Raw genomic sequence first — 26394 nt, 5'->3', positions numbered from 1 at the left:
CCAATTTCAAACACAAACTGATAAATGCAATAATAACGAAGGTAATTTTTTGAAAGAAGTATTCAAGATTTTTCATTTTAACTTTCTCCTCATTATACTGAACAACAATGAAAATTTTTTGTACAAAATTCAGTGTATCTAATGTAGAATTTAGTGGTTGCTGAATTTAGTGATGAAATCTGTTTCTTACTACGAGGCATGTTCTTAAAGTAAGTTCCAAAAGGGTGTAGAAAGTAAACGGGAAAATATTTACAAACCATTTTTGTAGTATTGTATTCCCCACACTTCAATTACTTCTCACCATAATCTCCACCATTATTGAGGTATTTATCGAGTCGTGGCACAAGTCTTTCTATCCCCTCATTGTAGAATTCACCCGCCTGCGAACCATTCCGCAACATTTGTGGAAAATTCAAGGAAAGCGAAGAAATTGTGAACCTCCTGTCCTCATGAATTTTTTCATCGACAGCACGCACCAAATCGTCATTGATCAAAGATGGCCGACCGGTATGCTGCTCGTCATGCACAGAGATGTGGCCATCGTTGAACTTTCTAACCCATCTCCTGACCATTCCATCACTAATGGCATCATCACCATACACCTAACAAAGTTGGCGAATGTCAGCTGGTTTGATGTTTCTCGCATTCAAGAAACTGATAACAGACCGCATCTCACAGTCGGCGGGGTGCTCGATCACTTTAATCATTTCAACTGATCACAACTAACCACACACACGGACTGAAGCTCTGAAACTGCATGCACAGCTTGCCTGAGGACTGAAGAAGAAAACACGTATGCGCAAAATAATGATTGCAACGATGCGACAGCTATAATTGAAAATGGAACTCACTTTAAGAACACGCCTCGTACTATGCTTAATTTTAAGAAAATCGTTTTGTAAGATTTTATAATGTAGTTTTTGGTATACTACTCAACTACATTTGATTCTTCATATCTTCAAGTATTCTTCTACGTTATTTTCACAATCATTAAGGTAATTGCCATAAGTAGGAACCAGTTTTTGTACCTCCACATTGTGGAATGATGCTACCTGTAACGAAAATGCATTTTATGTTTATTTATCTTCAACAGACTCAATTTTTAATAAGAAGGAATTGCTTATCTATATCTTTTGTGTGCTTTTTCAGGGGAAGGTCATGGGTTTCTTTGATTCATGGCCATCTAAACGTAAATTTCCTGTTGATATGGCAGGATTTGCTGTGAATGTACAATTTCTGTTGAACCATCCGAATGCTACAATGCCGTATAAAGCAGGATATGAGGAAGATCAGTTCTTGAGAAGTCTTGGTTTGACGTTGGACGACATTGAGCCAAAGGCTGACTCCTGTACACAGGTAAATAAGCCGCTTTTAAAGTTCATAAAGTAATTGTAGTTACAAAATATCTGAATCAATATAGTTTAACAATTTAAAATGGGTTACATATTTCGGGGGAAGGTATTACTATGCTGCAAAAATCAATAACGATAATTACATGAAATATATGTTTCCAGTGTCCTGAAACAAAAGAAGGGAAGTGGTTTTGGACATGCTCTCTGTCTACAGAGATTTCTTCCAACTTATTGACTTACTGGTCGGACTTTGCTCGTAATCTCCACAAGTCAGTGTATATGGGAATGACGCATATGAAATGCAGTAGGGTAGACCAGGGTAATTGTAAACACTTTTCACTGCTTTCAAATATATTTCAACATTACACAACCCTCAGTAACGTTAAGCATGACAAAGAAACATTGTGTTATTTTTAGATATTTTTTCCCCTGAAAATTGGTTTAAAATAATAAGGTTGACATTTTTCATCTTTTAATTGTTAGTTTACATTTACCCCTTCGAGAGGGCGCGGGCTATAAGACAATGAACATTTTTTGTTCTGTTTCAGAAGAAAAAGCTGTACTCCTTCCAACTCCAATTTTGGTCACTGGTACATTTCGTCCCTCTAACCTATGATATATGACGGATATAGGAACTCCGTACCTCTCCTGAGCTTCACGATAACTGTAGTTACCATTTTTCACATCTGTGACAACCCTCTCTAAATCCTGTACAGTGTAGTTGGGTGGGAGTCTCTTTGACTACTGAAAAGTACGAAATGTAACCATAGTAAAACATGTTTACAATTACCCCAAGCAATTAAAACTATGGGGCAAATGTAAACACGTCATAATTTAATGAACTGAGTTAATGAGAGATCTCAAAACCATTGTAATAAATGTTAACTACTATACATTACTCATAAAAACAACATATTCTTAAAAAATAGCACTGTACGTTTACTTACAATGCCAAAAATGAAGGTGAAGCAGAATCCTTTCTTAACTTTTTTTGTAGACTCTTACAAAACATTCGTTCACAACTAAGCAGTTACTCCTATTTGGCGCCAAACTGCTTTGTAGGTTAGCCAACATTTAATTTAAATATTCTCCAAATTAAAAGTTTCATATTGACAGTTTATTATTTCTCACAGCATTTGTTTACAGTTACCCTAGTCTACCCTGTAATGATTCTGAATAATATATAATATTAACTAGTTGGAAGTCATGTGTGTAGACCAGTTTACTGACTGACAGAGTAGTTGTCCAAGGTGCGCCAGAGGAAACTAGTGCCATAGGCGAACAGAAGCTCCTGTGTTACCTGGAACAATGGCTTGGCCAATACAAGTTATAAATCAATGGTATCCCGGGGATCGTGCCTTGGTCCGCAGAATTAAAAGTTTAGTGTGCTAGTCACTAGACCACCAGCTCTTGACTAACACATTAATGGGATTTCATTTGAAGTCACACAATGGTTGTCCTCTGCCAGAAACATCAAATAAATTTCGTGATTTTTTTAATTAAGGTGAATCTCTCAAATGTTGTTAATTTTAAGTCCAACACCACTCCTGCAAAAACTAACTTTAAAGGAAGGTTGAAAATATCGCACGTCTTTTATGGCTGTAGGCTTACATTTCTCACCTCAAATTATTGTTTAAATAATTCCTGACACCACGTTAATTTTTTTTCTTATTTATCTGGTCCACTATTTCGAAATTTATACTTAAAAGTGTAATGTAGGATGTTTATAAAATATTTTACACCATTTACATTTTTCTTGTGTATTTCTGAAGTTTGTCCTGCTTTTTAAATGTTAGTCTCGTGGAAAAAAAATATAGGTATATTTTTGCTGCCTAGAGGTACTTTTTCTTCTTAGGTACTTAATACTGAAGCAAATGCGCAATTGGAGGGAAATATCAAACACGAAAGTGAAATTCATCTTCTAACATTACTTTTGGAGCTTACAAAAAAAAAAAAAAAAAAAAAAAACAATAATGTTTCATTGATATTGTGTCGATATACTGGTAGCCATAACTTCTAACATATAACATGTAACATTCTGAAATATACCCTCAAATTATCATGTACAGTAAAATCCCTCATAACCAGTACCCACATAACCGGCAATACCAAAACAATGGCACTTTTGGCTGGGCCAAAAAGAAGTTTAAATCTGGTACATTGCCACATACTACGCCGTCAGTTTTGCTACATTAGGAAGTTAACATGAACTTTAATTTTCAGTAAACATTCGAACCTAAAATTAGTGTATTATATGTGTTTTAAAAATTTTTCACAGTTTTCTTGTTTATTCAGTTATGAGCAAGTGATAGAGAAATAAGCTTCACATGGCTGCAGTTTCAACATTTGGTACTATGAAATACAAACTTTTTAAATTGTATATTCAATTATCTGGCAAAATCTCATATCCAGAAGTAGCCTGATCCATTTGGTGCCAGATAAGAGGGATTCTACTGTAGCAGACTGATATTTCTAAACCACTTACAGAACTTAAAAATTACATTCATGGCCTAGCAGCAAAATAAAATATTGCAAAATGTCAACCTCTTGGCAGTCAGTCTCCTGGGTCATAACATTAGCCACCTGACTTTTTTATACCAGGAGAGATCCACACCTGTGGAGTAATGGTGAGCACATCTGGCCACGAAACCAGGTGGCCCGGGTTCGAATCCCGGGCGGGGCAAGTTACTGGTTGAGGTTTTTTCCGGGGTTTTCCCTCAACCCAATACGAGCAAATGCTGGGTAACTTTCGGTGCTGGACCCCGGACTCATTTCACCGGCATTATCACCTTCATATCATTCAGATGCTAAATAACATAGATGTTGATACAGCGTCGTAAAATAACCCAATAAAATAATATATATATATATATATATATATATATATATACCAGGAGGCTGACATCTTTACCAGGAGGTTGACAAAGTTTTAAGGTCCAGAAGGCAAATGCCGGGTAATATTTTGGCGAATCCTCGGACCTCACCTCATCTCACTACATCTCGCCAAAATGTAAAAAATTGCACAAAATTGTAAAAATTGTAGAAAATTACTAAATTGTAAAACTATAAAAATTTGTAAAAATTGTAATTGTAATATTGTAAAATTTTGACTTGTTCCACATCTTAAAGCTTCATTGCTCATGTAAGATTTATGGAATAAAATGAATGAATGAATGAATGAATGAATGAATGAATGAATGAATGAATGAATTACTGACATTGGATAAAATACTCATACAGTAGTGGTATCTGCTGTACCAAAGAGCTCACAAAATGTCATTTGCTTTATCAAAGAAATTTGACAAATATATTTTTACTCATTAATGGAATGGAAACCAAATGACAAAGGATGTTCAACAAATATATTTTATTCTCTAATGATTTGTCAGCAGGGTCATGACTAAAGCAGTCAGAGTCCAGAATGAATACAATTCCTTATCTTTTCCCCTCAGAATTATTGTGTGCCACTCCTATGTGAAGAGTTATCTGCTCCTCTTGACCACCAAAATAGAATGACTGGACTTCCTCTGCATACTTACAGAAGAAATGTTTACTAAAGTCTGTGCTTTTTTTTTTCTGAATTTCTCAGCTTCTCTTTTCCTCTTCAGCCTCTCCAATCTTTGATGTTCTGTTTCTTTCTTTTTGGAGCCATTTTCTAGAAAAAGTGTAAAATCCGAAACTTATGTCATTAGTATTATGTAGGCCTACTGACAGATTGCTTAATCGTACTTCAGTAAGTAAAATGTCTAATTACACTGAAATAGTTATAGGTTAAATTCTACCAGTTTTCCAGAATTTCAGAAGGGTCTCAGTTGATCATATCTGAAGGCACTGGAAACAATTCAATCAGTCAAGCAAAATAATTTTATATTAAAACAGAATATGTGAACAAATTTTCTAAGCATAATTATGACTGAAGCAGAAGAATCCTCTTCAGCAGTGAACAAAGAGTTGACAAGTTATTGTAATATGAGTACATACACTGGCATACTTAGGACATTACGACTGGACGAAAGAATTGCACACTTCGTATGTCATTTATTGTGTTGCATTGTGTCATATTTAGTGAATTTGTTCAATGTTGTAGGTCCTTGTCTGGCACACACAAACTTCAAAGAAGGTATCACCAACAATAAAAATAGAATCTGAACTTGATACAAGCCTGAAAGATTTATTAGAGGAAATCACAGCACTAGGAATGGCACATGTTAGTTCAAGCACAGGTAAGTAACATACAGAAGTTAATGTTAGGCCAGTGCACTGGGATAATTAAGCATCCTTTTATGTCGTCTCTGATTAACATCTCTGATTTCGGATCATGTCAAAGTCGTTATTTTTTACTAACGTAAGTTACGTGATTGTAATACAGGGCTACTACAAAAGAATCATTCATTTTCAAACTGCTCTATCCTCCAAAATATTACCCATACAACAATGAATGATACATTAAAAAAACCGGAAACGCACCTGGTTGCATTGTTTACACCAGTTGGCAGCACGAGTGTACAGTAGCGTGCAAATTAATCTGAACAACGTAATTACTTATGCAAAAACACTCAAACGGGATAAAAAAAGGATCTAAAACATACCTCAGTAATCTATGTGGCCTCCCTTGTTCCTAATAATAGCTCTGAGACGATTTGGCATGGATTCCACTAATTTCCCACAAATATTCTTCATTTCCTCATCGCGAAACCATACACCAATGAGGGCAGAAATCATCTTCTCCTTTGTAGAACAATCCATTTTTGCATTCTTCTTTTCCAAATTGACCACAAGTTCTCAATGGGGTTGATGTCGGATGAGTTGCCTTGCCAGGGGAGTACCTGAATATTCTTCTTGTTGAAGAATTCTCTAGTTTTTCGAGATGTATGGCATGGTGCCAGGTCTTGTTGGAACACACCTCTGCCATCCGGAAATGATTTTTGCAGCTGGGGTACGATTCTGGTTTCCAGTAAGTGAATATATTTGTCAGAATTCATCATTCCCTTGATAGGTATTAATGCTCCAGGCTCTTCATGTGTAAAACAACCCCAAAACATTACTTTAGGGGGGTATTTGGGTGCTTGTTGGAGATGAGCTGCTGTTACTTTTTTGGATCCTTTCCGTATGTAAGAAACACGGTGGCCGTGGACCTCGAAATGAGACTCATCAGAAAAAAGTAGATTCTTCCAGTCATTCACTGTCCAGTGTTGATGTAATTTTGCCCACATTAAGCGTTTTTTGCACATAACAGGGGTTAGCAGTTGCTTCTTAATAGGCTTACAAGCCCCTCGTCCAGCTTCCAAAAGCCTACACTACACTGTTGTGACGTGAATATTTGCCCCAGTGGTAGACATTAACTCGCGGGTTAAGTCGACAGCAGTTAGTCTAGGATTTAATTTACTTTTCCTGACAATTAAACAATCATCTGCAGGTGAAGTCTTCCTTTTCCGGCCACAGTTTCCTTTTTTCTGGTGTGTGATGGATCCAGTCTCCCTGTATCGTTTTATGATCGAATTAACAGTAGCCAAACCGATGTGACATTCTGCAGCAATTTGCCTCTGTGTCATAGAAGAATGCTCTGCTAATGTTATAATTTTAGACCGTTTTCGTGGAGTTGTATCCATTTGTGAAGACGACAGAAAGTACACAGGATTGCAGTATTAAGTCTTCAACACAACTGAAATGCTTATAAGTACAAAACAACAGGCAAAATGTCACATATTATAAAAAAAATAATGACAGACCTTCAACAATGGAATTACACGTACTACAGATGTCAATTAAAGTGGTATGAGCAGCTGTGAGGCCAACAATGACAGAAAATGTAAAAATATGTCGTGTTCGGATTAATTTGCACGCTACTGTAGTACCTGCACAAAATGGTGACAAAACAACAAAAGAGTTTTTGTGTGTTGGAATATGCGAGATGTATGTCTGTTATAACAGTGCAACGCGCATTCAGACGAGAATATGGACACGAACCGCCACATAAACAGAGCATTTTGCGGTGGTATCGGCAATTCAAGGACACTGGTTGTCTGTGTAAGGGAAAAAGTACCGGTCGACCGACAGTGCCTGATGAAACAGTGGAGAGAGTGTGAGAATCTTTCGTGCGTAGTCCACAAAAATCAACAGCCCGTGGAAGCCGCAAACTTGGAATACCACAGCAAACTGTGTGGAAGATTTTGCGACTGTTAAAGTTCAAGTGATATTGTGTACAGCTTCTGCAACATTTGAAAGCAGAAGATTATGGCTGGCATCTGCAATTTTGCACCACAATGCAGGAAGCAATGGAGGACGAAGATTTCGCCGCCAAGTTGATATTTAGTGCCGAATGCACATTTCATTTATCTGGGGTTGTTAATCGTCATAATGCGCGTATTTGGGGCAGTCAAAATCCTCATTCATTTGTAATGCTTGAAAGAGATTCGCCAAAGGTAAATGTTTTCTGTGGGATGTCGCATACAAAGGTGTATGGTCCATTTTTCTTTTGTGAGAACATTGTTACAGGTACATCTTACCTAGATATGTTGACTTTGTGGTTGTTTCCACAACTAACTGAAGATTCAGACAATTTTGTCTTCCAACAAGACGGGGCACCCCCTCATTTGATGCTTGATGTTCGTGAATACCTGAACCATGAACTGCCGAATTGCTGGATTGGGCGTGTTGCTGCAGATGACCAAGCTCTGTTCCCTTGGCCCCCCAGGTCATCAGACCTAACACCATGTGACTTCTACCTTTGGGGGTACATTAAGGACTGCGTCTACGTACCTCCACTGCCACAAACACTTGTACAGCTGAGGGAGCGCATCAATAATGCAGTAATGGCCATTGACAAGACAACGCTACACAATGTGTGGAACGAACTGGACTACCGCCTAGACGTATGTCGTGTCACTCGAAGGTCACACATAGAACATTTGTAGAGTGTGGGAATAAATGTGTTGCATGTACAGTTATTTTGATGTATCACTCATTGTTGTACGAGTAATACTTTGGAAAATATAGCAGTTTGAAAATGAATGATTCTTCTGTAGTAATGCTGTACAAAAAGAGATGTTTCTTAGATTGAGAATCGAACACTGTGATTAAATTTAATTCTCTGAAATAAGAGATAAAATCTAAGAAAATAATAAAGGATGTTCCATTGATTATTATCCCCAGCTTATGCACTTTCAACGTCAGTTAGCGCTTTTCCCTTGCTCCTATTTTTCCTAAATCTGCATCTACTGCTTTCCTATTTTTCTTTCTCCTCTTCCTCCTATCTTTGCTTCTCCTGCTTTCCCCCTATTTTTGTCTTTTTCTTCTCCATCTGTCCCTTCTACCATTTCGTGTTTCCTTTTCTTCTGCTCCTGTTCATTCTACTGTCTTCATTCACCACTTTTCTCCCTTCCTCCTGGCTTTCTTTTCCCTTCTGATCCTCCTACACCAGCTTCTCCTCCAGCTATCTTTCACTTCTCCTTTTTTCTTTTTCCCCTACTCCTATTCTTCCTACACTCATCTTCCGCCACTCCCATTTAGCAGAATCGAACTGAATCGAAACGAAATGTCTGCTCATCTAGTGGAATCGAACCAAAACCTGTTGTAGATTAAAAGAGATCGCATAATGACTTTAGCACAGTCATGTGAGGAGGCAGAAAGAAAAGAAATAAATATTCAAAACAAGACAAGGAAATACTGAATTCATGATATTTTAATTAGATGTACACATGGAGCATTTTCACTTTATTTGAATATATTCTGAATGATGAAACAGAATTTCGTTCTATAACTCCTCCTTGGATTTCAACTTTTACTGGATGTTTCCATTACTTTACTTATTTTGCTGCAAGCATACTCACAGGAATAATTATTACAGTAGTAGTTTTGTGTTTTGTCATACAGCAGCGGATAATTTTGAACAAAATGTATTAATTTTTTTTTTTTGTTCATATTATTGAATTGTAATTTTCTATATACATACTATTTCAGCAATAACTTTCAAAAACAAATTGCGTTACCAAAAATGGATATGGCTCATTTGTTTTTTCACGAAGGCTTCTCGAGAACATACGATCATACTCGAAACAAATTCTGTTCCAGCGGTGGAATAAATATTCTAGCTCATGAATTCTATACGATTCGAGATAGTTCAGTTCGATTTGGTACGACATGTTCTGCTATCTTACATTTAAATACATTGTAAAGATAAATTCTGTTTGATTTGATTCTGCTAAGTATGAATATTGTACTCGAAATTTATACTTCGTTTTATCTGCAGGTCGTTCGTCATATCTGTGGAAAATGTACTGTATGTTTATTTTATTGACTGAAAATAATGACACTTTAATTTAGTGTAATCCCCCATTTAAAGTGAAAAAAGAATTTCTTCCTGGAAAAGTTTAAAAATAGGTTTTATTGCATCTTCTCGTTTCTCTGCTTTTGTTCCTTTTCATCCTGCTCCTGTTGCCCTACCCTCTTTCATCTTCATTTTCCTCGTAATCCACCTCCTCCTCCTGTTCCTCCTACACCAACTTCTGCTTTCCTCCTTTCTTCTCTTTTCCTCCTGATTTTGTTGCTCCTACCTTTGCTTGTCCTCTCCTTCCTCTTCCATTCCCATTCCCTTCTCTTCCTATTCATCTTGCTCCCGTTTCTTCACAGCCGTCTATGAGAAAACGAAGAACTGAGAATATTTTAAGTTGTTATAAGATTTCATTATTTATGCGATGTCTTGAATTATATTCTTTAACAACTCTTAGAAAATTCATTTCGAAAATCTGTCTTGTCTTCCTGTTCAGAGTACACTGCAGTGCCCATGCAGTTCTGTTGTTAATCTTGTGTAAAGTTTTAGCTCTCTCGCTCTCCCCCTTTCTCTCTCTTTCTCTTTCCCCTGTTTTATTCTGTAAAATTCCTAATCCTATGCTATTCGTCATATTCAACATCATCTCACAATTTTACTGATTCTATTTGCAATGAAATAAGCAATTGTCACATAAACTTGTTATAGTTATTTACATAGTGAGATTAATTTATATATAAAAAATTATATTATTAGTTATTAATGGAGAAAAATTCGCTCTGGCGCTGGGTATCGAATCTGAGACTCACCAGTTCTATGCACTGGGCACTCCAACCATTGAGCTATGCCGAGGCGAATTTTTTCCATTAATAACTAATGGTAACCATAACAGATAATTCTGTAGGACCAAAAAATTTAATCTTTACGTAAACTATATTACGTTATTGGATACAGTAAACGCATGTTAAAGTCACTGAAGTATCAATTGAATTCTAGATAGTTTGCATAAATTATTAAGAGACTGAATGAGGAATAATATCAAGAGCAGGCAGGATCTTTGGTCAAAATGTTTGGATCTAGGTATTTGCTTCCGGGGAGTAGACTCAGGACATTTTAAGTTACTTTGTGCGCATTTATGTTGTCCAGTTCATTTATTTTTTTATTTATTTTCAGTCTTCCTTTCATTAATTTTTTACTGCTGTTAAAAGAGGCATTTACCACAAAGAGTAGCATCTTGATTGGAGTACATTTTCAGTTTTCAGCACTTAAGTTCTTAATATTTAACAATTTTGTTTTGAACCTAGAATGAAGTCGAAATCTTTCCTTCCGATCTTGTAGAATCTGTTGGAAAGGACATCAAGAACATTGCCAATTACATTTTGGGGATCATCCTTGCTTCGTTCGGAATCAGGTAAAAGAAAGGAAAGCATTGTGGTACAGGAATCTTAACTCATGGTAACATTTTTCTTAATATTTGAGAATACAGTAATTCTTGCTTGTTGTTCAAAGTCATTTTTAACTCTTTTGCTGAATGTTGTATTCGGTATACTTATGCTGAAGCCATTCATGTTTACCGAAATTCTTTGTACACATTTAATATGCACTCTCTACTCACGGGTTTTCGAAGGTATGCTTTCCTCCACATTTTGGCACATCTTGATATGTCCAATTCCACTGCCTTAACTATTGAATATCACATACTGAGCAGACCTCACGAGTTGATCCCCACAAGTGTTCCGATGTTTAGGAGGAAACCCAGAATGTGTATATTGTTGTTGGAGTTGTATGAAGGTCTTCCCAAAATAAGTTTACAAGACGTTTATCATTTGTAAACTTGATGCTAGACTGGTTGTAATTGTAGCAGAATTTATGCATGACTTGGGGTCTGTCATGTGGAACAGTTAGCTGCATTATTGAGCAGCTGGTATTTCACAAAGTATGTGCACGATGGGTCCTGTAAAACCTTTCTGAAGAACACAAAGCTCAGGGAATGGAATGTGCCCTATCATTCTTGCAACAATGTGCCATTGACGGCCAAGACTTTGTTGAATGCATTGTCACCGGTGATGAGACATGGGTTCACCATCACACCTCAGAAAAGAAAGGACAAGCACAAAGTGGAAGCAACAAGGTTGTCCGCAAGATATTCAAGGTCGTGAAATCAGCTGGTAAAGTGATGGCTATTGTTTTCTGGGATTAGAAAGATGTTTTACTGGTCGATTTTTTGGAGAAGGAAGCAACAATTATTGCAGCTGTATACAGTGCTTCAGCTGTGAAATGCTGGCTCAATGGTCAAGACACATTTTACGAGAGTGGCATTGAGAAACTTGTCTCACGGTTAGACAAATATCTTTATTGCCATGGAGACTATGTGGAAAAATAAAGTGTTAGGTGTATGTGAAGAACACAGTGCATAATGTTGTATGTATAAATTATTTTATGCTCGACCATGCCGAAATGTAGTAATTATACACCTGGTAGCAGTCCTTTAATGCATGTCATTAAAGTACACCTACTCATTAAAGTACAGGTCTTCAGCCAATCACAAGTCAGCTTTGTACTGTTATATCGATTATTCTCGGATATGCAATCGACAGACAATTAGCGAAAAGTCACGGAGGCTGGAAATCCAATACTGTCGCAGAAGGTTATGTTCTGTTGCTATAATAATTAGCGTTAATTGTAAATAATATTCAAATAAATTCAATTTGTCATCTCGTTTTTCAATTCTAAATCAATTTCCATGTTATATCAGACTAATGTTCATTCTTATTCTGTGCCAAGGTCAAAGACATTCGGCCTCGGAAAAAATCAATACTTTCGCGTCTGCGCACATCTCACAATTCAGGTCAGTTCTCACATAACCATAAAAAGACCTAATTTTCAATACTTTCAAGTTAGAAATATGGTCGAGCATAAAAAGTCGTATGAAACTTGCCTATAATGGTAATTAAGATGCTCGTATGAAAATTATGAAACTCGCTTGTGCTCGTTTCATAAACAATCATACTTGCGTCTTAATTACTACCATTATAGGCTCGTTGCATAATGTACTAATATAATATTGAAAAATATGCATTCTAAACTTACATGTGGGACTACCCTCATAGCTGGACAAGCATTCTGTTATTGGCTAATTGATAATTTTAATCTGCATTAGCATCAACTGAAACATTTGGCAATTTGAATTTAATATGGAGTGCATTAATGTCAAGATTTATTTTAGCATACTGTGTGAATTGTAAGTAATTAGTCATAGTTCAAAATGTTATTAATCACTATTTAACATCATAAATTAGTTGATAAATCAATTAGAAAGATTTTTATTGTAAATTTGTCTATTTTGTGCTGTATTGAGCAAGACGAAACGGCACAATATATGGCATATGCAGACGATATTGTTATCTTATCACGCAATGTAAGTACAATGGATGAAATACTCAAACAAATAGAAGCTGAAGCAATCAAAGCCGGTCTGGAAATTAACAGTGATAAAACTAAATACATGTATAATATGAATAATGACAATTCTAATAAGATTAATTTAAATGATACTGATTTTGATAGAGTTTCCTGTTTTAAGTATCTGGGTTCCATGGTGAAAGACAATAATGATGTTATGACTGATATAAAAGAGAAGATTGCAGCTGGGAATCGAGGTCTTTGGGCATTGAATAAAACTATGAAGTCTAGGTGTATCTCAAGAAAAGCTAAAATAAGAATATATAAAACTATTATTAAACCAATAGTAGTATATGGAAGTGAAACCTGGACTCTATCTGAAAGGGCAATTAAGATCTTAAATGCCTGGGAACGGAAAGTATTACGGAAAATCTTTGGGCCTACTTATGAGCAAGGATTTTGGCGAATTAAAACAAATGCTGAGTTATATGAATTATATAAAGATAACAACATTGTTGTTGACATAAAACTCAGAAGGTTAGAGTGGCTGGGACACGTAGCCAGGATGGAGAACAATCGCACACCCAAAGCTCTACTAGATGCATTACCGGTAGGAAGAAGGAAAGTCGGACGACCTAAATTGAGATGGCTGGATGACGTTCAGGCTGACCTAACAAAAGTTGGAATTAGAAGATGGAGAACACGAGCATTAGACAGGAGTGATTGGTCGGATGTTCTGAGGGAGGCTAAGGCTAAACTATAAGGGCCGTAATGCCAATGATGATGATGATGATGATGATGATGATTGAGCAAGACGAATGGCTGTAACCATGATAAGGCTGTTCATATGGTCATTTTGAAGCATGGGGGATTATAACCACAATAATAAATATTTGTCATGAAGAGGCAGTTAGCAAGCAGCAGATAATTGAAATGCTTCTAAGTTTCTTCTTAAAAGTGTTTTCAATTTTGTTTCTTATTTTGATTACACTTACATTAATTTTTTTCTAACATCGTGTATATTGACATGTAGCCATTTGTGCCTCTCCCTACTTTTGGCGATTATGATAAATCCTTTACTGAAGTTGGGGTACCCATCAGGTCGGATTCTAGCATTATATGATAGGATGACATGAGTATGGAAGTAGGCAGGATGAATGAAGATGGAGGTGGTATTGACAGCAAAGTGAACTCAAGGTTCGGCTCCAAAAGTTACCCTTCATTTGCTCTGAATGGTTTGAGGGGAAACTCCGAAAAAATCTCAACCAGGCAACTTGGCCCAACCAGGATTCAATCCCAGGCCCGCTAGTTCCGCAGTCAGACATGCTGACCACTACTCTAAAGTGGTGGACACTTATATTAATACAATATTAACTCATTTTTAAATTTGGCTTATTTTTATATATTTCAGTAGGAAATTTTAAAATCTTGATCTCGTTTGAAAGAGATTTGCCAAATGAATGTTTTCAGGTCGGACAATAACTATTACCTTCCCCATCTCTGCTCACCGTACTTCAGGATCACTACTACATACCCCACCTTTGATCATTTCGTCAGCTCTGCTCAGTATATTTCTATCTGGATGGCTCTGAACCAATATGCTATTAATGTTTTTAATATCTTTAACTTCTTTGATTCAAGAATGTGTGTGGATTTCTCTTTTTCTTTCTCTTTGGCACGTGTGTTGCTATTTGAAAACTACTTTATAATAGATTTTGTGCTTACTTTCTACACAAAATATAGGGTTCATATTCATTTTCAGCCTTTAATTGAATTTTGTTTTTATTTTTTTATTGTCATAAATACTGGATAGACTAGTCTTTATGTCAGCATATAATAATTAAGTTTGAAGTAACATATGCTGTGTATTTCTGCAGATAAGACGATAGTTGAATCATATAAAACATTTCGAAAAAAAAATAAGAGGTCGTCTTATATGGCAGGTACAAAAATAGAGACATTAAAATTCTACACTGAAACCATTATAAAATACAACAAATCACATTTGTCAGCCAATGCAAAGAGCTCGTCAAGTATGCCTATGTCCCGACTTTCATTGTTGACAGCGTCATCATATGGGTCCCATTCAGAATGTGGTGAGTCGGTTTCTACTTCGACATCAGTATTCCATAACAAATCGTCCACTGTGCCATCCTTAGCATTAGAAATTTCGTAGCCTACTTTATGAGGATTTGATCACAGTTTCCACTTCCACTTTTTCCCATGATGGTTGATAGTTTGGTGGTCGTCATAAAGGATATATAAGCTACAACCATAATATTGTGCTCGAAATTTATACCTCGTCTTATCTTCGTAAATATATGTTAATTCGGGATACAGTTAATTGATGTTTTAAGGCAAAATGCAAGTCTTAAATTTTAAAGATAACACTTAAACTCGAAACTATGTTGGTCTGTATACTGCAGTCACGATTTATTTGGTATAACGTTTTTGAATTTCGAAATTGTTCATTGTTGTTCCATGTGCAGTGTATATTTTTACTCTTTCTTACGATATTTTGACAGTCCTAGTTTTGTAATGGCTGAGAACAGGAGAAAGTAAATAAATAAATAAATAAATAAGAAGTGACTTTACATTTTAAAATACTAAGTTTTAAAGGTACAGATAACTAGAGAAGTAAAAAAAAAAAAAAAAAGTCTGAAACAATATTGAAAATTGCAGCAATGTGTGAATTTGGAGGACTGATTCCCAATCTCTTTGTTTTGTTCCTTTTCTTTATTATTTTAATACCCAGTAAAATATAACAGTAAAAATTTTAGTAATAACGTTATTATTGTAACTTGACATTTTTGTTTGACTAAATCTTATTGTTTAATAAATATGGGCTTTGCCTCATTCTTAGTTGTTTTCAAAATCACGTATTTCGGAAGTCGGAATTTTCATCCCAGCTATTGCATAATTATTAAGCCAGGTTTATGCAGTGCAAAGAGAGAAGCAAAGCAAGTGATCAAGTAACTTGGAGTCAAGTTATTTAAGTGACTTGAATGTTTATTTGCAGAGGCAAGGCATTTTAGTAATCAGACAAGACAGGTGGGTAGAAGGAAGTTTAACTCTTCAGGTAGCTGCACTGTGTGACATTCCAGTGTATGAAAGAAATTTTGTTGATTTACCAATTTGTCATATTTATGATTTATTTATCATTTCCAAACTGTCTTCAAGGTGGAGTGATCTTCTAATATATTGATTTATTAAATTATGTAAAAGAACACGAATGATCATAAAACATATCCGTGTGCACAAAAACAAATTACTGAAGATGAACTGCTTTAAAGAAAATAGCTGAAAAGAAGGACTTGTAAAATTTCACTGCAGGAGATTTGAAACAGGAAATTAGAATGCTGTTCTGTCAGAAGCAGTGCTGAAGGAATTTGTATACTACTTCACACAACTATGTTTTCATCCATAGTTATCTTCTGATTTTTTTTAAAACATTCCCTCAGTCTTTACAGACGATAACCTGGAAATATTTTATTTTAAATCAATTTCTTTGCTTTTTGCTATTCCATTGTGGCAGATTGTGTCCTTGTAACTGCTCCTTTTTACATATGAACATCACTTGCTATACTGTGAGGGTTGATCAGGAAGGTTTCCTTCGCAATAGTTCCTTGTATTGTAGAGGAAATTATTTTTACCTGTGTGTACACACTGCTAACGATTCAATGTGACTTCACCTTGAGTTCATGAAAACTGGAACAACAATTCCAGTTAACAGGTACTGTACAACATTATGTGGTGATTAAAGGTGTCAATTCGCAGGAAGATACCTAGTATTCTATCCATAAGTGTTAAGCTTCTTCAGGATAAAGTCAAATCTCATACTGCACAGCAAACACAGGAACTTCTGCAGCCTTTCACTGGAACATTATGGAGCATTCTCCTTACAGTCCAGATTTAGACCCATTTGATTTTCATTTTGTTTGGGCCACTGAAGAAATGTCTTGAAGAAAACAATTTCTGGATTTATGAAACTGCACAGCTGTCAAAGATTGGTTGGAACATTAGTGGCTGGATTTCTTCAGAGAAGGTATTTTCAAGCTTATTCCAAGATAGGATAAGTGTATAAATCGTCTAGGAGACTATGTGGAAAAGTAATAATCAGCAGTTCAACATTGTAAATGTAATTTGTGAGTAAGTTATACACAAAACTATTAGCAGAACAGGGAACATTATTAATGATCAACTTTCGTACTTAATTCATGAAATATATAAGCAAGCTGTTTGTTTCCTTGTCTTTTCTCTTCACTTGTCTTAATGTATGAAGTATCACAACCAACAACCTCTGCTCACCTGTGTGGACAAGTGGAAGAACAGTGACATTACCTGAAGAGTTGACCTCCCCATATTGCACATTTATTCATTACTGGTATTGTTCTTTTAACCTGCGTCCTCCCTTCCTGTGACAAAGTTAGAAGTACTTCAAATAAAATAGTCATTCTCAGTGATCTAACATTTAATTTTTCAGTCATTGGATTTTACGTTCGCATGTTCAAACCTTGTCAAAGGCAATGGATTTTTAGTAGCTTACATACTTTCTCTCACCTTCAGATGTTTCATAAAACTCCAAGCTTCACTTAATTTGTTCATGTGTTTGTCTGTACAGAACTTTGTGAGAAAACATTATGTACAGAGTCTCCCAATGTAAGTTCCTGACATTTCTGTTGGCCGACAACAGAAGTTGTCCCCTCACTACTGTCACTGCTTGCATCCACGAACTCATGGCACTTTGCTGGATTAAAACTTATGTATCATATCATTATATTAATAACATCCGGCATTCAACCTCACAGTAGCTGCTGGAAGTATTGCTCATCTTTTATGATACATAATTCACATTATCGCAAGAAGCTTCCATTCACACGCATCACTTCCTCTACACTAATAAAACGAATTTCTGTTGGAATGCTTTCTTTTAGCTCCTTCAGCATATGAGGATTAGTTGCATACACTTATTTTTCATTTTTCCCCAGAAATAAAAGTGACATGGTGTTAGATTGGGGGAAGAAAGAAGCCATAACCTCTTGTTAATAATTCTACGGCTAAATTGTATTGTATATTAACATTCAATGGTATTTGTACATGATTTCACAGCTAGAATATGGAACAAGTCAAACAGAAAAAAAATCTTAATTGTCTTAATTTATAGTCACAGTCTAGTTGAAATATATATAGAAGATATGTACGTAAAGCTTAATTTTTGGTCCTGCAGTAATAACCATATACAGAAAAGGTTTACAATATAGTCTACTAGTACAACACAAAGTTTTAGTATCAATTTCATGAAGCATTGTTGAATGTCATAAATTCACCTACAGAATAGAAGGCGTGAGAAATTAGGTACTTCTTTAATTTGGCCGTAAATAATCTTATGTTTTGAGTTTCATTTTTTATAATATGGATGTTATGAAAATGTACATAAAATTTAGTCCGGTAAAATGCCGCAAGTTAGTGGATGCAAGCGAGGTTATGTACCACTGATAGGCCGACAGAAAAACAGGATTGTTTTCTGGACTTGGCTCTATTTATCATAACACAACAAATAAAATTAACATGCAAACAACAGCAGTTTTCTGTGGTAACATATTGTAGTTTTAGTTTGGTAGTGATAGAGGCTAAACAAAATATGTGCATGTACGAACCAGGCAACTTGCTAGCTTGCATCCAGTGTAATCTTGACTTTGAAGTGTTTTTACTCTACTTACGTTTTTGTCACCCAGTCATTTGAGAAAACTGAAAATCTTGTACTATGATTCTGTTTGTAATATTGCTGTTTGCAGTTGTTTCCTTTCGAAATTTACTAAAACACTACCTAGTAAATAATTGCTTTTAGAAGCTGAATGAGTATTTCAGAAAAGATGTACAGATACAGAATTAAAATTTGGAGCGAGTCTTGATGGGAGTTCACCTGTATGTACGCAACAGTTTTGCACGACTGTCCACAAGTAGCATATAATAATAATAATAATAATAATAATAATAATAATAATAATAATAATAATAATTGATTTAACCTGGCAGAGCTAAGGCCAGTAGGCCTTCTCTTCCACCCAGCGAGACTCTAATTCTAATTAAATACATTTGCTTACATAGTTATTACCAGGGAACGGATTTATATGGACTAAAAATATATGAAATATGTAAATATATATGTAGTTATTTTTACCAAAATATGGAATTAAATATGGATTTTTACCAAAATATGGAATTAAATATGGACTTAAAATTATAAAAAAATGACTATGTACGTTAAATATTGGTACATTTTAATCAAACTAAACAAAAAATATAATGGACGTACCTTATCTTCCAATGTAGTTTCAACAAAACACAATTTTTATTGTCTGTTACCATAACAATAGGTTACAAACATTTCTTTCAAGTGCTGAAAAGTGAATCTTCTTCTATTGTCTCTGAGGATAGATTTATACTGACTAAAAGAGCGTTCGACGTCACAAGAAGTAACTGGTACATAATTCAATTTCACAATGTCTGCTGGGGATAAGTCCAAGTTAATCTTCACTGTTGATTCACCACTCATCACAGCAACAACCTTTTGTAGTTCTTCATATCCAGGGTTTTTTGAAAGTACTGTGTCCACCTTAGCTCTTACTGCATCTGCAACTTTACCTCTACCACGATTCAGTTGTTCCACAGTACTATTTATAATTTCAAAACTTTCAGATAGTGAAAGGTGCCTATTTTGGAGACTTTTGAGCGTTTTTATGATGCATGAAAATGTATGCTGAATGTGAGCTAAGTCATTCTTCACACTTATGTCACAGGTAACTGTTTTCGCAGTATCAATTGAGACTGCATCTTCAGAGTCCAATGCAAGGAGAACATTGTTAATAGAGTCTATATGTTCGGCATAATATTCAACTGCTTCTAGCCATGTACCCCATCTAGTTAAAATTGGCTTTGGTGGCAATGGAATTTCAGGGTACATTTCTTTCAACACGTTAACTCTACTGGGAGCTTTGAGAAATACTTTTTTCACTGATGAAATCAACAAATCTACTTTAGGGAAATTGTCTCTGACCACTTCTGCCACACGATGAAATGCATGCGCCACACAAGTAAAATGAGTCAATTTAGGATATACAACAGATAATGCTTGTCCAGCTTTGACCATATAAGGGGCAGCATCGCTAATAAAGAATAACACATTATCGTACATAATACCCTTTGGCCACAGGATACCCATAGCTTCGTTGAACAGTTTAACTATAGTTTTGTTATTGCACTTTTCTAGAACATCACAATGTAAAAGAATTCGTTCAGAATATTGTTCACTTAACAAACCGATAACTACATTACCAACAAGTCTACCTTCTTTGTCGGGAGTCTCATCAATGGAAACCCAAATTGAACTATCTTTAATTTCATCTCTTATCTTCTGTATTGTCTCATCGTAGATGGATGGAGCATACGTCTTCCTAAGTGTTGACTCATCCGGGATTGTATGTTGAGTATATTTTTCAAGGAATTCCCTGAAGACCTTATTCTTTAGTTTGTAGAGAGGAATATCAGCAGAGATGAGAGAACGGCACAGGTCGATGTTAAACTCAGATCTTACATTCGATGTTGTTGGTTGTGTTAAAAACAATTGTCTCTGCTTGGAATTTAGTTGTTTGTTGGCATGATGTTTACTAGTTGTAATGTGTTGTTGCACCAGGAACTTTTGTGTAGATGATACTGCACACTGACACAAATTACAAAATAATATTTTATTGTCAGTTGATAAACCATCTTCTTTAAATTCTGAAATGTAACTTGTTAGTTTTGATTTTAAATTGACTGAATGACGTACTTTTGGCATATTTACCGTCTTTATAGTATGATTTACAAAACTGAACCTATGTGTACTCTGACTGGCATTTAACTGTTGAGCTGCACAACTGAAGTCTGTTAAAAATTTTAAATTAAATTAATACAGTTTTGTAACTTACTTTCCCATTGTTGATAGGACTGCTAATTTTCAAATAACTCTGATGTTAAAGGGATTACTGAACATGTGTTTAAATCTCTATTGTTGAAATGTATTTTTAAAAGTTAATGGAATTTTGTTTTGTTTTATTGTTAAACCTAATATAATATGGACTGTTTTATATGAAATATGGAAAATATATGGAAATTAACGAAAATATGTACTAAACTCTAAAATATGGAAAAATATGGAAAATAAAAGTAGGATTTTTCAACCCTACACATTGTGAAACATAAAGATAATGCAAAATATAAATTATATTAGCTTTATAAGTAAATATGTATTTACATATAAATCCTTTCCCTGGTTATTACATTAATATCTAGATCATAAAACAACATGAAAGTAAATAATGAAAATCGGATAACTAATGTTAGTGTGACAATAATAAACACTGGTAAGAAATAGTTATAATAATAATGATAATAATAATAATAATAATAATAATATTAGTAGGGTAATAATAATAATAATAATAATAATAATAATATTAGTAGGGTAATAATAATAATAATAATAATAATAATAATAATAATAATAATATTAGTAGGGTAATAATAATAATAATAATAATAATAATAATAATAATGAGATAATTTAGATATTTATCTATGATATATATAACCATTAAACATTGAGAAACCTGAAACAGCTATTATTGTTAATGTTAATGTTATGTTTTATTTAACGACGCTCGCAACTGCAGAGGTTATATCAGCGTCGCCGGATGTGCCGGAATTTTGTCCCGCAGGAGTTCTTTTACATGCCAGTAAATCTACTGACATGAGCCTGTCGCATTTAAGCACACTTAAATGCCATCGACCTGGCCCGGATCGAACCCGCAACCTTGGACATAGAAGGCCAGCGCTATACCAACTTGCCAACCAGGTCGGCTATTATTGTTGATAATAATTGTTAGAAAAATATCTCGTTAGCCTATTCTTAAATTGATTTGATGTCTGACAGTGCCTGACATTACTCGGTAGGGAATTCCAAAGTCGAGGAACAGCCATAGTGAAAGAAGATGAATATGAGGATGTTCGGTGGGAGGGAATGGATAATATTGAGGAGTGTTGTGATCGTGTGTCTAGGTTATGATGGGTGGATAACTTTTGAAAACGAGACGCAAGATAGACAGGAGTGGAGAAATGCAATATGTGAAAGAGAAGGGAAAGATAGTGGATTTTCCTACGATCTTCTAGACGGAGCCAGGACAACATTTCGAGGGATGGTGTTACGTGATCAGCCCAGCGAATATTGCAGACGAAACGGACGCACATATTATGAACACGTTGTAGTCTCTGCGCCGAAGTAACGCTTAGGTCAGTAAGCAGAATATCACAGTAATCGAAGTGGGGCATCACGAGTGTTTGCACTAGCATTTTTTTCATGGAAAAGGGTAGAAAATTCTTCAATCGTCTAAACGAGTGGATTAATGAGAATACCTTTTTGCAGGTTTCTGCAACTTGAATGTTCCAATTTAAACTTTTATCCATATAAATACCTAGATTCTTTACTGATTCACTGAACGGAATTTCGGTGCCATGTATTTTAATCGGGGACAGATTTGGTATGGTAATAGTGCTTAACAAACGTGAATGGCCCACAATGATTGACTGTGATTTTTCTGGATTTAGTTTAAGTCGGAATTTCCGTGTCCATGTCCAGATTGAGTCCAGATCGTCATTAATTTTAGTTATTGCATCATTTATTTCGTCAGTGTGGAATTTTATGTATATTTGAAGGTCGTCTGCATAGAGATGGTATCGGCAGTACTTTAGAGATTCTGATATGTCGTTGATATAAATTGTAAATAGTAAAGGGCCAAGAACTGATCCCCGTGGGATCCCTGACCTCACGGCCTGCCAAGGGGAAGAACGATTTCCAGCTATCACACTTTGTTGGCGGCCATTAAGGTAAGAGTCAAACCATAGGACAACGTGCTCTTCTAGGTGTAGTCTTCTGAGTTTACATATTAACAAGTCAATGTCTACAGAATCGAAGGCTTTGCTGAAGTCAAGTAAAGCCATTACTGTCAATTTACGTTTGTCCCAGGCCTCGCATAGGTCTTCCGTGATTTTAAGTAATGCTATACTTGTGTTATATCCGGCCCTGAAACCTGATTGATAAGAGTCGAGAAGTTTATATTTGTTTAAGTATTCTGTCAGTTGCTTGTGTACAATGCGTTCCAATGCTTTGGATAGGGCAGGTAGGATGCTGATAGGTCTGTAGTCATTATAAGATGTCGGTGTTTTGGTCTTGGGAATTGGGTGGACAAAAGCGAGTTTCCATTGCTGTGGGTAAGTCGAAGTCATAATTGAGGCATTGAAAATGTGGGTCACAGTCGGTAGTATTACGTCTATGATTTTGTTTAATAACGAAATATTGACGTGGTCTGGTCCTTCTGCTTTAGTTGTGATTCGTTTCAGGGCTTTCTTTATGTCAGATTGCGTAATATACCAAAAGTGAAATTTTTCCCTTGAGGGGTTGGTCCGTAGGTTTAAGAGTTCATCGATTGTCTGTTGTTTGTCAATGGGGCTAAGGGTTGTAGTGTGAGTTTTCGTAAAGTGGTCATTGAGCCGTTCCAGTGAGATTGAGTTGCCGTCTACCTGGATCTTTGTCTGTCTTAATCCCATTGTCTGCACATGTCTCCAAAGCGTGGAGGGGCTAGTTCCTGGTTCAATAAGGCTGTATGCATGTCGGATTTTAGCATTCCTAACAGTCTGGCTGGTTCTGTTTCTCAGTTGCTTGTACCTGTTAAAATTAGTTTCGTTTTTGTCTCGTCTATATTTTCGATATGCCGAATCTCATTCAGCCATAATGTTGCGTATGTCAGCAGTCATCACGGTGCAGGCAGTCTTCTCACACATCTAGTTTTTAGAGGAGCATGTCGGTCATACAAGTCTATAATAAAGTTATTTAGCTGTTCTATCTTCTCATCCACAGTTCGTAACTTCCATATTGCGTCCCAGGGTATATGTAATGTGTCGTCTATTAAAGCAGAATTGTCAATACGTTTTAGGTCTCTATAAGTAGCTATTTTGGTTGTCAATTTTGGACACTGCAATGCGTATATTACATATATTATATCGTGGGAAGATATTCCAGACGCAGATAGCTGTCCATGTGAGAGAACTTTGGCAGGATTATTGGTGATGATCAGGGAAAGGATTTATATGTAAATACATATTTACTTATAAAGCTAATATAATTTATATTTTGCATTATCTTTATGTTTCACAATGTGTAGGGTTGAAAAATCCTACTTTTATTTTCCATATTTTTCCATATTTTAGAGTTTAGTACATATTTTCGTTAATTTCCATATATTTTCCATATTTCATATAAAACAGTCCATATTATATTAGGTTTAACAATAAAACAAAACAAAATTCCATTAACTTTTAAAAATACATTTCAACAATAGAGATTTAAACACATGTTCAGTAATCCCTTTAACATCAGAGTTATTTGAAAATTAGCAGTCCTATCAACAATGGGAAAGTAAGTTACAAAACTGTATTAATTTAATTTAAAATTTTTAACAGACTTCAGTTGTGCAGCTCAACAGTTAAATGCCAGTCAGAGTACACATAGGTTCAGTTTTGTAAATCATACTATAAAGACGGTAAATATGCCAAAAGTACGTCATTCAGTCAATTTAAAATCAAAACTAACAAGTTACATTTCAGAATTTAAAGAAGATGGTTTATCAACTGACAATAAAATATTATTTTGTAATTTGTGTCAGTGTGCAGTATCATCTACACAAAAGTTCCTGGTGCAACAACACATTACAACTAGTAAACATCATGCCAACAAACAACTAAATTCCAAGCAGAGACAATTGTTTTTAACACAACCAACAACATCGAATGTAAGATCTGAGTTTAACATCGACCTGTGCCGTTCTCTCATCTCTGCTGATATTCCTCTCTACAAACTAAAGAATAAGGTCTTCAGGGAATTCCTTGAAAAATATACTCAACATACAATCCCGGATGAGTCAACACTTAGGAAGACGTATGCTCCATCCATCTACGATGAGACAATACAGAAGATAAGAGATGAAATTAAAGATAGTTCAATTTGGGTTTCCATTGATGAGACTCCCGACAAAGAAGGTAGACTTGTTGGTAATGTAGTTATCGGTTTGTTAAGTGAACAATATTCTGAACGAATTCTTTTACATTGTGATGTTCTAGAAAAGTGCAATAACAAAACTATAGTTAAACTGTTCAACGAAGCTATGGGTATCCTGTGGCCAAAGGGTATTATGTACGATAATGTGTTATTCTTTATTAGCGATGCTGCCCCTTATATGGTCAAAGCTGGACAAGCATTATCTGTTGTATATCCTAAATTGACTCATTTTACTTGTGTGGCGCATGCATTTCATCGTGTGGCAGAAGTGGTCAGAGACAATTTCCCTAAAGTAGATTTGTTGATTTCATCAGTGAAAAAAGTATTTCTCAAAGCTCCCAGTAGAGTTAACGTGTTGAAAGAAATGTACCCTGAAATTCCATTGCCACCAAAGCCAATTTTAACTAGATGGGGTACATGGCTAGAAGCAGTTGAATATTATGCCGAACATATAGACTCTATTAACAATGTTCTCCTTGCATTGGACTCTGAAGATGCAGTCTCAATTGATACTGCGAAAACAGTTACCTGTGACATAAGTGTGAAGAATGACTTAGCTCACATTCAGCATACATTTTCATGCATCATAAAAACGCTCAAAAGTCTCCAAAATAGGCACCTTTCACTATCTGAAAGTTTTGAAATTATAAATAGTACTGTGGAACAACTGAATCGTGGTAGAGGTAAAGTTGCAGATGCAGTAAGAGCTAAGGTGGACACTGTACTTTCAAAAAACCCTGGATATGAAGAACTACAAAAGGTTGTTGCTGTGATGAGTGGTGAATCAACAGTGAAGATTAACTTGGACTTATCCCCAGCAGACATTGTGAAATTGAATTATGTACCAGTTACTTCTTGTGACGTCGAACGCTCTTTTAGTCAGTATAAATCTATCCTCAGAGACAATAGAAGAAGATTCACTTTTCAGCACTTGAAAGAAATGTTTGTAACCTATTGTTATGGTAACAGACAATAAAAATTGTGTTTTGTTGAAACTACATTGGAAGATAAGGTACGTCCATTATATTTTTTGTTTAGTTTGATTAAAATGTACCAATATTTAACGTACATAGTCATTTTTTTATAATTTTAAGTCCATATTTAATTCCATATTTTGGTAAAAATCCATATTTAATTCCATATTTTGGTAAAAATAACTACATATATATTTACATATTTCATATATTTTTAGTCCATATAAATCCGTTCCCTGGTGATGATTAAGT

At 35.4% G+C, this 26394-nt stretch overlaps 1 protein-coding gene across 3 annotated transcripts in view; it reads left to right on the top strand.

Annotated features, from left to right (window-relative positions):
• The window catches only part of GlcAT-S (Glucuronyltransferase S), a 59839-nt gene that overhangs the window by 11455 nt on the left and 21990 nt on the right, over positions 1 to 26394 (top strand). For all 3 annotated transcript variants that reach the window (XM_069837477.1, XM_069837479.1, XM_069837478.1), the window contains exons 5-6: positions 1150 to 1356; positions 5440 to 5575. In XM_069837477.1, coding sequence (XP_069693578.1) covers positions 1150 to 1356; positions 5440 to 5575 — 343 coding nt within the window. The remainder of the gene's footprint in view (positions 1 to 1149; positions 1357 to 5439; positions 5576 to 26394) is intronic.

This window comes from Periplaneta americana, chromosome 10, assembly GCF_040183065.1.
Source record: "Periplaneta americana isolate PAMFEO1 chromosome 10, P.americana_PAMFEO1_priV1, whole genome shotgun sequence".
In the NCBI taxonomy this organism is placed as follows: domain Eukaryota; kingdom Metazoa; phylum Arthropoda; class Insecta; order Blattodea; family Blattidae; genus Periplaneta; species Periplaneta americana.
The sequence above is the reverse complement of the archived record's forward strand: the minus strand, read 5'-3'. Positions and strand labels throughout refer to the sequence as shown.